The 13,945-nt window shown below is 37.9% G+C and overlaps 1 protein-coding gene across 1 annotated transcript; it reads left to right on the forward strand.

Moving 5' to 3' along the window:
- The first annotated feature begins 2,772 nt into the window (after window positions 1-2,772).
- Window positions 2,773-10,204, forward strand: LOC140822939 (uncharacterized). The gene is made up of 9 exons (XM_073183943.1): window positions 2,773-2,795; window positions 4,191-5,353; window positions 5,810-5,890; window positions 6,034-6,114; window positions 7,657-7,836; window positions 8,423-8,482; window positions 8,584-8,634; window positions 8,738-8,962; window positions 9,744-10,204. Exons 2-9 carry the CDS (start codon window positions 4,201-4,203, stop codon window positions 9,962-9,964), a joined length of 2,052 nt encoding a protein of 683 aa, XP_073040044.1. The 5' UTR covers window positions 2,773-2,795; window positions 4,191-4,200; the 3' UTR covers window positions 9,965-10,204.
- The last annotated feature ends 3,741 nt before the right edge of the window (window positions 10,205-13,945 follow it).

Consider the following 13,945-nt stretch of genomic DNA (forward strand, 5'->3'; position numbering starts at 1 on the left):
TCTAACTCCTCTGCTAGGTGATACTTTAGCAGGAAAACAAAAAATTCAACACCTCCACCCTCTATTATGATGATACTTGGATGCTATAGCTCTGAAATCCTTTAGGGCTGGTCGCCCCAAAATTCCATTGTAAGCAGATGGGGTGTCCACCACAGTAAATGTTGTCATCTTTGTTACCCGCCGAGGCTCATGTCCCAAAGATAGAGGAAGGACAATCTGACCGAGCGGCGGGATGACATGTCTTGCAAATCCATATTGAACATGATATTGACAGAACTTCCATTATCAATAAAGATTCGTGCCACATCGTAATTGACAACAGTGGCCGTTACCACCAAGGCATCGTTATGAGGAGCCACAATGCCTCGGAGGTCATCCGGTCCAAAACTGATGACAGGATCCTGGGGTAAGTCTGTATCCCTAGATATTTCAAAATTCTCCAACCTCCTGCCATGCGCCTTTCACGCTCGCCCGGATCCCCATCAGTAGCACCCCCCGAGATCATATGAATCATTCCTCTCGTAGGGTGGTTATCCTCATTCGTTCCCCTCCTCGGTTCAGCGGGCTCCCGAGAGACATCCTGACCTCGACTTCTCTCCTCGGCTTCTCGATCCTCTGATGTATCCACGGAGGGCCTCGAACCTGCCTAGAAGATGGGCGAGATCTCAGTTCACTCCTGGACGAGGATCCTTCTTGTCTACCCCGCGGCAGAGGTCGGGCATTGCTCTCAACTCTCTGCGACTTCTCATCCTTCTCCCTTGACTCCCTTACCTCCATAACCTTATCCCAGCTCCTATTCAGAGGAACATGTGATGAGAATTGTCCTCTACTTCTGGTTCTGTCCTCCTCCCTTTCACATGCACCTCTCTTCTTACCGCCCCTCTTGGCTCCCTCCACCCTACTCCCTCCGAGTCGGTTTTCCATCCTTCTATATCGTTGGACATCTTCCAATTTACATATTTTTCCGCCCGAACTAACAAGTCATCATAGCTCGACGGAGGCTTCTTGACCAGCGATTTGAAGAATTCTCCCCCCCTCAGCCCTTGGTTAAAGGCATTTATCATGATGTTGGGGGTAGCAGCTGGTATTTCCAATGCTACGCTGTTGAAGCGCTGGACAAACTCCCGTAAAGTTTCAGCCTCTTGCTGTTTCATTACAAACAAACTCAAGTAGTTTTTCTGGTGCCTCTTGCTGCTGGCGAATCGGTGCAAGAAAGCTGCAGACAAATCTTCGAAAGACTGTATGGAGTTGGGCTGCAGGGTATTAAACCATTGTTGGGCTGATCTTACCAACGTGCCCAGAAACACCCTGCATCTAACTCCATCCGAATATTGGTACAACAGAGCCGCATTCTCGAATCTCCCCAAGTGCTCTTCGGGGTCCGTATGTCCGTCATATTCTCTAACGTTCGATTGTTGGAAATTTGGGGGAAGCCCTTCTTCAAAGATGGATAGTGAAAAAGGGCTTCTTTTCTTGGGTACCGGCGCCCTGCTTCCTACCTGCTCCCTCAATCTCCGTATCTCCTTCCACATCTCCCCCATCTCACTAATCTCTCCACTTTGAGGGGGTTGCTTATCTTCAACCCTGCTCTGGTGGACTTCAACATTTTCCTCACGCTCCTGCGGGGCGGCCTGTTCCTCTACAAAGATAGATTCTTGATTCTTTTTCATGGCCTCATCCACAGTTCGGGTGATAAATTGGCCCAGCTGTTCCGGGGTCAAGTTCCCCACATTCTCATTGGGACGGGTTTGCTCGACCCTCGTCTCGTGAATGGGCTGCTCAGTTCTTGTCTCTTGACGAGGTTGTTCCTGTCTTGCCTCAGCATGAGATGGGTCGGGTCTCCTCCGAGGACGCGATGATGCTGAGGTGGCTCTTCCACTCCCTCTCCTCCCTACCATCTCTACGTCTCAACTCAAAGATTCCCACAGACGGCTCCAAGCAATACTCACGGGAAATTTAGGGTCCGCTCCAGCAAGTGTCACTAGTACAGATGCAGGGTTTTGAAATTGTCTCGAGCCTGAAATCACGAAAAAGACCGTTAAGAGGGGGCCAGAAGGGTGTCTTGGCGTAGCACCTCCGACGCTCAAGTCAGTTACTGAGGATATATGAGGGGAAGCAGCTAAGGACGCTGCTGAAAACAATATAGTGAATGAATCAACTGAACACTCAAACCTGATATTTATAGGAGAATACCTGGGCTTCTCATGGGTCCTTAACCTGTGGGCCCTAGAGATGGATCGGGAGTTTAGGTCTGATCTTGATGGGTTCATCCTTGGGATATTACATGGCTAATAATTCGACCATATATTTTCAATCACTACATAATTTTGGATTTATCATCACAATATTCACATGTTAATCACTTGGTAAGTTGTACGTATTTAAACTCCCCCCAAAAAAAGAAGGAAAGTTACTGGAAAATTTAGTTGAACCCATTTTGGTCAAAATCTATCTTCTTTAAATTATATATATTCACCGATTTAATTTAATGCGATAGGTAAAAAAAACATCAATACAACAATAAATTTTAGTTTAAAAAATTGATGTTGTGATTATTTGTATTAATTATTTGAAATATTTGTTTGATTTTTGAATCAAATAAAGATAATTTCAATGGAAAATTTTATATTTATAGTATATTAATCAAGGGTTATATATTTATTTAGGAAATAAAATATCAATCTTTACCAAATATTTTCTTCGTACAATAAGAAATCAATACAAAAATTCGCACACACACGCACATAGTTACACGTCAGCAGCCATTTTCACCGTGAGAGTGACACGTGTCACAGGTATGCCAACGTGGACCCCAACAAGCGACCGAACCCTTTAAAAGTCGCACGAAAATGAGCCTGCTCCTATCTCACTCGCTTGCTCACTGACTCACTCACGTTCTCTCTTTCTTAAATCATCTTTTTGGGATTAATTCCACCGATCAAAAATCGGGCCAAGTAGTATCGAAATTCCTATCTCCCGTATGTGAATTCAACCGCCTATTAGAAACTATTTTGCACGATTTTGTAAGGGGTTTGTATGATTGGTCAATCGATGAGTTAATTTGTTGTTACGGTGATTTCATGCGATTGGTGTTTTTTTTTGTGTGTGTGTTGTGGGATTCCATTCTGATTGTGATTGTTATTTTTCTTTTTGAAGGAAAAATGAGAGGGGTTCAAGATTTCTTTTGATTGAGAGTTTTCTGATTTTCTGAACTCCTTGGGTTTGGATAAAATTTTAATTGTTAAGGTCGTAATTAGCTGGTTAGTTGATGTTTTATTTTGATTTATCCTCATTGGGTGTCAAACGTTATTTGGAATTGAACATTTTGGGTAAAATGTCACTATTTCTTGGTTGCACATAAAAGCCTTATTCTCTCAGTGTTTTTTCTTGTGCGAATATGCATGTTATGTGTAAAAGCGCTTTGCTCTCTGTTCTTTTGTGGGGTGGTGGGATAGTATTGGTGTTTATTGAAGATTTTCATTATTTTCTGATCATTTTCGTTTGCATTCTTTTGATGTAATATGAATCTTTTTTGCTCGTAATATTTATGTACATAAACCGGGATTGTGGAATCGACACGAACTGTTTCCAAGGACCTGGTGTGGGTTCTTTTGTTTGTTTCAATGCTGAAACTAGGTCGGCAAGATATACGTGCATTTGCAAATGCTGCATCATATTTTTGAAGTGAAAATAATCAAATACATGAATCTCTTGGAATCAATTTACTCGTGCATCCAAATGATTGTGGACTTTTTAGCTATGTACAGAATAGATCGTTACATAGTGAGAGGAAATCCAAATGATCCTTTAATAAATACTGGAAATGTGAAGAAGGGCGAACACCCAATTTTTGTACTTGCGTTGAAAATTCCTTGCTGTTGGTGGGCTTGAAGTAATTTCGATTTCGAGTATTATTTGTTGCGTTCTAGAACACTCTTAAGATTTATTTGACCTAATCTTTCTAAAAGTTACTAGTTTGACTTCTATTTCCTGTCATGTGACTCATCTCTCTAAGTTAATATCACCTACATGTTGCTTAAAATTGTTGACAGTAGAAAAATGTCATACTCGTGCTTTAAAAGATACTGTTTAATTTTATATGCATTCCCGAGCCATCACCCGTGCATTTATACATTTAATTCCCATGAAATGAGATAATGACAAAGATTCTCTTCCATTATTGTGTTTAGATTGTACAAAATGAGATTTGGGGACCACCAAACTACTTTGACTGGTCCAATGGAAGGACATTGCGAGCTTGACCTAACCATTAAGCCCAGTGGAGGTGCTGATGTTGGTCGGACGCATCTGGATTATGTTCAGTTTCCTCGGCAAGGCATAGAAGTAACTTGCCAGTCCCACCAAAATAAGTATGATAATGAAAGCAATGTGATTGTTGGTAGTACACATTTTAATGGCTCAGTATCCAAAACCGATGCAAATTTGATTGATGTCAGAAATGATGCATATAAGTTCCTTAGAGTATCAGAATGGTCTCATCCTGCAGGGAATGCAGATTATCACAAATCACAATTGGGCATGGATTTCACTCAAATTAGAGAGGAGACTGCCTCATATCATCTGGCTGGGTCATGTAGACCAGAAGCTAAAGCTAGCAAGTCAGAGATGCGTGGAAACTTTTCTAATTCAGGATGCAGGACATCTATGCTATCACCTGTTGAGACTGCTAGTGAAAAAGGAAATGAGAATGACGTGAATGCCACTGCTCTTGGATTTGGAATAGGTGATGGGAGTTTTCTGAGACTTGCTATTGGAGGTGGTCCAGAAACCAGATCCAATAGTAATTTTAGTATTCGGGAAATTTCCAGTAAATTAGAGGAAGTGGGTTCCTCCCCACATCACAATTATCATTCTCAGAAAACTGCAGGGTACCCCTTGAATCATGCTCAATCCACGGATAGAGCTGCAAGAGTACAGTTTAATGCTGGTGGGTTGTCAAACATGGTCAGCAGGACATCCACTTGTGAAGGTGGTGGGCTTTTTACTGGTGCCAATGGCTTGATAGGATCTAACCCATGTTCCAGTTCACAGATTCCACAAGTTAATGTACAGAGGGATTTTTCTTTCTGTGCTGATCATAGTTCAGGTTTGCGACATGATCAGAATCCTTTGCCATTGCCTTATAGTAGAACTTTTATGTCTCATCCTGGATATGCTGTGCCATCACTCTTGGAGTCACAACTAACCAAGCCCACTTATTTCACAAGTCAATCAGTGTCTGTTCAGCATCAGAATTATTCTGGAAAAAGTTCCATTAATGTCTCACCAGAATCGTTTTCAAGATTCCCTATTGACTGGCAAAGAGGAAACTCTGTGAGCCATTCACAATTGCGTGAGTCATAACTGTCACTTTAATTTTGCTGTATTCAAGTTCAAGGACGCAATTTGCCTTTTATGTCATCTTTTTATTGTTATGAAGGAAAGTCTTATCTGAAATTTAGGATGTAATAAGCAAAGCCTATTATGCATATGTTTTTCTATATTTATTGAAGGGAATAGTAGTACACCAGATAGACTTAGATACATTGAAAGAAACACCGTTTCTGCATTTTCTTTAAATACGAAAAGTGCTGTTATAGGCTCCAAAGTTGACAAATACCGCCAAATTTGCTCAATGAACCATCATACCCGAGTTATCTGTGTTTGCATGTTATCAATTTAACGAAAACCTGATCTCGGAAAGGGATGTGGGGAAAATTTGTCTTCTCAACATATATCACTAGTATGACAGTCTATCCTAGAATTTATAGCTTGTCTCTGAAATTCTTTAACTTTGTACTTCATGCAGGAAAATTGAATCCATTGACAGGTGGTAGACAAACTCAAATTTCTAATGGTGTTCCTTTCCCAGTGAGTGTTGAACCACATGGTAAGCCATCTATGTCATTTTTTGACGGACTTTGTTAATAATCGATTTGATTTTGTAATTTTGGCTTGATCAATACAGTTTTGAGTTTCACAACTGTGAATCAGTAGTTTCATTTTTGCATTATTTTTTATGCCCTTTATTAGGAAATGCAGCTTCAATTACAGAAGGTTCCTCGACAAACGCTGCTAACATTGGTTCTTTTCAAACAAGTATTCAACCATCTGGTAAGCTTATTTACTTCATCTCAATTTGTTGTGTGTTTTTAAGTAATAAATCTGTAAGCATGTCAATCAGTACCACTGGCATCAAACACATGTTTTGAATAGGTGGGCTATTGAAGAGACCTGGTTCAGATTAAGTAATCAAATATTGGTACCTGTATATTTCAAAACTTTAAATTATGGGAATTTTGAGGTGTACAAAGTTTTTATTTCGAATTTGTGTCAGAAAAGGACCATGTAATGTCACATACAAAGTCAGACATTTCAAAATAAAATGCAATTATATATTTATACATGTTTTTAATAAAAAGAAAATAGTTACGTCATGCTCCAAGTATATGGAATGGAGCCAATGTAAGTGAAACCTTAGACAAATTTGTTTTACTAGCAGCCACTTCATAACTATTTATTAAAACTACATACAATATTGATGCTACCTAATATTTGTAACACGTGAATATTTTGAAGGCATTTAGCATTTGAGAATTATTGACTTCTTCTTTTGTAACAAAGTTTTTGCAGTCTAAAGAGCGATATTGCATGGAAGAATGGTAGAATAGACAATACTTTTCATTTTAAATCATCAATGAAATTTAAATAAAATTTCAGGATTTTTTTATGAAATTCTGTTACTTTTGTCAAGCTATTCTTAAATTCTGGTGAAACATCTGCAAATTTAAATTGTTAGTAGAGTTTGTTTTTATTGATTGGGAATATTAAATTTCCGTTGAGAATTAAAGTGTTCAGAAAACCAAAATTGAGGTGTCACAAATCTTTATTTTATTAATTCTTCAGTTAGCTGGGATTTAATTTTTTGAAGGAGAGATTTAGTGTCTCTGTTAAAAATATCATAAGAGTTGCCTTAATCTTCATTTAGATCCCCTTAGAAATAAAGATGTGTCTTGGTCTAGCCAATTTGAAAGTTGTGACTATGAGAAGTTGCATGGCCCGTATGTTTCTTTACAAAGTAGCTGTCTAGTTTTACAACTTTTCGCCGAGCACCTGCAGCTGTAATAAAAGCTGTAGCTATAAAAAAGGCATCTTAACTATTTTTTTTTTGATAGGAAACAGTTTATATTGATTATGAAAAAAAGTTACGTGGTACAATAAGCGGATAAGAAATCCGCTCTAATGAAAGTAAAATATATCAGACAACACCACTATCATGACATTACAAATTTCCAGTCCCTAGCCAAGTCTCCGATAGTAAGATGCCGATATTCACTCAGTGTCGTCGACCAGCTTGCAACTTTGAATTTAATTTTATCCCAGACATCGTCAACTGCTTCCGACTTATCTTCAAATATTCTGGCATCTTAACTTATTTATATTGCATAGGAATCTAAGTATCATGTTTCTATTGTTGTATAACATAAACATCAGTACAGACAGTGAACAATTGCTACTTTCCTAGATGGCTAGATACACAGTGATGATTTGACTAAAACTTACAAATCTGATTGTAGTTATCGAGTTTAAGTATGCTTTTTTAGCATGCATATGCTTATAAAATATTAAATTTAAATGGGTGCTTGTTCTTCTCAGGGCAGCTATTTTCTCCTCAAAATGTTAGTGCTACTGAAGCTCATGGGTATCGTTTGTTCCCTGGGAGAAGAGGATTTCCAGTTTCAAAAGGCAGCACGGTCCAGTCCGTTGTCTCTAATCCATTCCCGAGGAGGCTCGGGGTTCAACCTATTAACATTGCTGCTGCTAGAGTTGGTGAGCGTGTGTGTTCTTAGCGAGACTGCGTTGGTCATGTGTTCGTTCTTCGTTTATATGCTCTTGTTTGTGAAAATTACTATCAGTGCACGCAGAATGAGAGAGTTTGATTATTAGTTGATTGGTTAATTTCCAATGATTTACAAGTACCACTACTCCAAATACGTCTCTTGACATGTAAGAACATATGGTGACCTAATTGCATCAATACATTTTTTCAATTCTAAACTGCACCGTTGGATGGCACTCTGAAAGACAGGAAAAACAGAAGCACATACCATGCAACTCAGTCATTTTACTGTAAATATTATATTCTATGCAAGTGATGATCATTTGTCATTGGTATCTTTTTGGTGTAAAAAAGAAACACAGCAAACTGAGCCCAGAAACGAATAGGTTGCATTAGGTTCTGTCAAGTTTTATTTGGCATGAAATTTTCTAAATAATTCAGGTTATGTGAACTCTTGTGAATAGACCTCTATTTTCTGTCAGTATTTTCTATACAGTTCCATACCTTTTGGTTTTCTTTACTTTTAGAAATAAGGATATACCTGAATGGGTATGATTTTGTGATTCATGCTGTTTGTGCCAGGCCCTTCTCAAACAGGTTTGGATTCCCGCATTAACTACCTTGGCCACACGGTACCCTCAGGTCATTATTTCTGAAATATTTGAATTGGCTATTTGTTGTGCCATTTGCTTTCAACTTTGAGATTTTTTAATTTAATTTGCCTTGTCGTTTGCACAATCTAGGCCAACATGTTCGTGTCATGCCATCACATTTATCCAAGGATTTTCATAAAGGTAGTTACATTTTTGGTTCCTAATAGACTTCGGTTGATTCTAACCGCAACCCCTGTGATTATGGCTGAGGAATTTTCCCCTTTTTCATGTTATTTTGATCCAGCTGCACAATTTGGAGCTCAGCCTCAGGCTCTTCCTATTCCTCATCATCGGTCATTGAAAAGATGTGCTATTGAAAATTCTACTGCCACACTCCCAAATAACCGCAGAAAGATAATTCCTGGACCAATTATACATGGATCAGTACCCCAGCAAAGGAAGTGGTCTCCTGCTCCTGTTCCAACTCCAGCTCAAATACCCTCTGCCCCTTTTCACATAAAATTTCAAGGTATGTCTCGCTTCTGGCTCTTAGCTTGTCATTACTTCTTTTCCAACATCGGACTGCGTTTGTTAATGTACTTCAACTGTGTAATTGGTATCGAATTTTGACCAACTTATGTGGTGTGTGACTACCCATTTTGTTTTTGGGAGTCGTGCCTCAGAATTGATTGTTATGATATCTGGTTAAATTGCTTGCATGTTCTCGAGAGCTTTTCTTGCGTAAGTATTCACCTCTTGCTTACACCTAACAAAATGAGCACCAATTTTCATCTTCTGCAGAAAATATATACCACTTCGATTTGAATTTTTTATTGGGTAATTTTGTTCACATTACTCTAGTAGAGCTGATGTGCATAAATTACTATAACTTCAAGTGCTAAAAGTTCAACTAATTAGTCCAAGTTTCTTTGTATTTATATACTGAATTATGAGTCAGAGCAAGGTGCAATAGTGCGTCCGGAAAAAAGAAAGGAGAATGCATTCATTTTTAAGGAGAACCTCCTCTAGGTAATGCCGAAATCAAACTATTTGTCCCGTCCAAATATCTTAATTACATCTCTCTCATGGTGGAATAGATGTGACCAATAATTTTTTTAATTTCGAGATACATTTGAATAGAAGGTAGAGGAGACAGTGTGGCCATCATGTTGACCATTTCGAACCTTAGACAAGATACACCTATAATTTCCACTAGAGAGGTTGCATCACATGAACAGACATCATAGCTGTATTTGTTCCTCTGATATAATGATCGTCACAATCCAGTAAGCTTGTGCACATCATTGTAGGTTTTGATGTACCTCCTAAGCCATGTGGATACAATTGCTTCTTGTGCAAAAGAGATCTCTTGTTCACAGCAGAAGGCCCAGTATATCAGCCTGCTGCTCCCCCAGCTGTTGCTGTTCTTCCTTGTGGGCATACGTTTCACGACAGTTGCCTGCAAAGAATTACTCCAGAGGACCAATCGAAACATCCTACTTGCATTCCTTGTGCAACCGGTGAAACATAAAATTTTCCTGGAATCTATTGACACCGTGGGATGACAACATATAAAGTTCATCAAGATTTTGTTAAAGTAGGAGTATAGAAAAGAAAACTTGAATTGGGAGTTGATTGATAATAGACTTCATGTAAACTGTACGTAGATAGAAGTGTGTCCATTCTGTGCTGGCCTTCTATTAGCTGGTTTAACTGGAGATGGTAATAACAGTCTTATTGCTTTGATATAAAAAAATTTATTTGAGTTTCATATTTAATTTTCTTTGGCTGTATTGGGGACATGAAATTAAAATTTATGAATTTCGATTATAGTTACTAATTAAACAATGTGTTAAATATTAAATGTATACCTTATTTTTCCACATTAGTTGTACAAAATATGACGAAATTCAAAGGCATAAAATCCATTGTAATTAACGTCAAATATTATATAAATTAGTTTATAATTTTTTTAAACACAATATATTGGAAACTCATAGATTTGTACTCATGACATCCAAAGAAACCTTCATTTTTATTTTAATCATAGTTTTGAGTTTTATATGTTAAACATACATGAATTTTGATTCATGTCATCGTTATCTTGCGTGATCGGTTAAAATAATTGGACTCATGTCTTTAGTCTCGATTTGGTCATTTCAACAAAATTCGATATATATATCTTGAATATTATACTTCATGTACACATACCCTTTTGATTATTAATAATAGTCGATTATTTAGACTCACTCGAATTTAAAAAGTCAACCCTTTTAATTCTTTTCGTTAATGAGAATTTTCTGAATGAAATATGTGTAGTATATAGACACACACATAAAATTCTTCATTTGATTCAGAGAATGAGAGGAAGAATGATGATGTAATAAATTGAAATATAATATTAACATCACTACTTTTTACTCAAATTATAATTACACGGATATATATGAATTTCCATCCTTCACATGATATCATAATGAATCTATACAAACTTTTTCATGATATAATTGATTGCATATAAGTTTTGGTCAAATTCAATTTGGAGAAGATTTTTTTTTTAAAGAACAATTTTTGGCATATGATGATATATTGATTCAAAGTCAAATTGAATCTAACAATATCAGGTTTTTTAGTTTTTCTAAAATATTTTTTTTTTATTAGGTGCCATAAAATTAGGGCTTAAACTGGCGTCTTTTGAGTGTCATCTCATCTCATCTCATTTGATTCTATATGCTACTGTAGTGAATAAAATCAGAACTAATGCTATATGACAAGAACCCCGAATCAAGCACCAACACGAGAACAGTAAGATGCCAAAAAACCACATACAGCAAAACACAAGAATTACGTGGTTCGATCAATACGATCTACATCCACCGGTAGGAAAGAACAATATATTGAATAAGATCAAGTTACAAGGAGTTAACAAGACAATCTCAATGATCCCTTCGATTTCTCGCTACAATCACAAAGAACCACAATTCACTCATGTATCTCACTTCTTCACGCACAAGTAGATACACTCTTGAATTGATATCTCAGCCCTCTTTTTCTATATATATAGAATGCCTTCCTTCTGAATATATCTATATATATATATATGCTGATCCTGTATATGTGATCTCTAGCTGCCTTTTTCGGTTTCATTTCTTGATTCCTTTTCATTTTGTAACCAATTTATGTTAAGTCCACAAGGCAATCATATGGCATTGACTTCTGACTCAGCGGGAGTTGTACATAGTCTACAAGAATTTATCAACATTTCTGAATTACAATTCTCCACCTTGTTGTCAATTCTCGTATCAACATTAGTTGCTCTTCCTCCTTCTGAGCCTTAACTTTTAAGGCTCTATCTCTATTTTTAAATTAATCAGTTCCAGACAATAATGCAACTTATTGATGGGAAGAACCTTAGTAAACATGTCAATTGGATTATCATGTGTACTGATTTTCACAACTTGTATCCTTCATACTTCAATTACTTCTAGCACGGAGTGTAGCTTGACATCTATGTGTTTTGACCGTTCATGAAACACTTGATGTTTAGTTAGACGCACTGCACAATGAATGAGTATTGCTTTCTGATTAAAGCCCAAATCTTTCAGGAACCCTTGGAACCAGATTCCTTCTTTCACTCATTCTGTGACAGCAATGTACTCTGCTTCCGTTGTGGATAGGGCCACCACTGGTTGAAGCATAGACTTCCAACTCACTGTTGTTCCATACAAGGTAAACACATAGCCTGTCAGTGATTTTCTTGTGTCAATGCTGCCTGCAAAATCTGAGTCCACATATCTTGTAACTAACTCATTTGATTCTTTTCTGTCAGTAAATGCCAGGCCCATATTTGCTGATCCCTTCACATACCTTAGTATCCACTTAAGTGCCATCCAATGCTCCTTTCCTGGATTAGCCATGAATCTACTTACTAGGCTGATTGCATAAACTAAATCAGGTCTGGTGCAGATCATGGCATACATTAAGCTGCCCACCACATTAGCATATGGTATGTCTTTCATGTATTTTCTATCTTCTTCAGTGCAAGGACTTTGATCAATTGAGAGTTTAAAATGATTTGCTAATGGGCTTTGCACAGGCTTAGCATTATACATGTTAAACTTGTGCAAGACCTTTCGTACATATCCAGTTTGAGTGAGGAAGAGTTGTTTTTCAGACCTTTTCCTTGTTATTTCCATGCATAGAATCTTCCTTGCCGGTCCAAGATCTTTCATTTCAAACTTTGAGCTAAGTTCTGTGTTCAAGCTTATGATTGCACCCCCTGTCTTGGCTGGCCAGCAACATACCATCAACATATAGGAGTAGATAAAGTTTCTCACCACTTAACAAACTTTTATGATACATGCACCAGTCATACTCACTTCTTCTGAAATTGTTACTCATCATGAAATCATCAAATTTCCTATACCATTGCCTAGGGGCTTGTTTTAAGCCATATATTGATTTCTTGAGTTTGCACACCATTGGGATATCAGCCTTTACTTCAAACATTTCAGGTTGTTGCATGTAGATTACTTCATCTAATTCACCATGTAAGATGGCTGTTTTGACATCCAACTGATCCAGTTCTAATTCCTCCTTAGCAACTATGGATAGGATACTCCTTATTGATTTGTGTTTAACAACAAATGAGAAGATCTCGTGAAAATCCACACCTTCAGTTTGAGCATAACCTTTAGCAACAAGTCTGGCCTTGTATATAGGAATTGCTACTCCTAAGATACCTTCCTTTTTCTTGAATATCCACTTTGATCCAATGACCTTGTGCTTGCTTGGGGTGGGTACCAGTTCCCAGGTGTTGTTCTTTTCGAGTGATTCAACTTCTTCCTTCATAGCACTCATCCAATGTTTGTTATCCACAGAGTTCACGGCTTCTCTTATGAGGCTGATTCATTTTCTTCAATGAGAGAAACTGCTGTTAAGGCAAAAGAAACCATATCTTCATACCCATATCTCTGAGGTGGTTTGATAGCTCTCTTCTGTCTGTCCCTGATCAGTTGATACTCGTGAATGTTTGGGGGTTCTTGATTCTCTTCTACTTCATGATCAGCTTCAGGAGGGAACAATGATAGCTCCACCTCAACTGGTGTGACAGTGGGTTCAGGAACTTCATTAACAGTTGAGGTGGTTGTTTCATGGTTCATTTTCAATGGAAATTCTTCTTCCTTAAATGCCACATCCCTGCAAACAAATGTCCTTCCTTTTCTAGCTTTTATGCATCTTAGTTTGTATCCTTTAACACCTTCTGGATAGACAAGGAACATGCACTTAATGGCTCTTGGTTCCAGTTTTCCTTGCTTAACATGAGCAAACGTTGTGCATCCAAAAGGTTTAAGGTAATCTAGTGATGGTGGTTTTCCAGTCCACTTTTCCATTGGTGTAAGAAACCCTAGTGGAACTGATGGGGATCTGTTGATCAGATAGCTTGCAGTAACTACAGCCTCGGCCCAAAAGACATTTGGTAACCCCGAAGTTAACATCATGCATCTCACAC

This window comes from Primulina eburnea, chromosome 2, assembly GCF_022965805.1.
Source record: "Primulina eburnea isolate SZY01 chromosome 2, ASM2296580v1, whole genome shotgun sequence".
NCBI classification, from domain to species: Eukaryota; Viridiplantae; Streptophyta; class Magnoliopsida; order Lamiales; family Gesneriaceae; genus Primulina; species Primulina eburnea.

Coding starts and splice junctions, on each gene's coding strand:
- LOC140822939 (XM_073183943.1), top strand. CDS start 4,201: ATGAGATTTGGGGACCACCAAACTACTTTGACTGGTCCAATGGAAGGA. Junction 5,354..5,809: donor TGTGAGCCATTCACAATTGC/GTGAGTCATAAC, acceptor TACTTCATGCAG/GAAAATTGAATCCATTGACA. Junction 7,837..8,422: donor TGCTGCTAGAGTTGGTGAGC/GTGTGTGTTCTT, acceptor TGTTTGTGCCAG/GCCCTTCTCAAACAGGTTTG.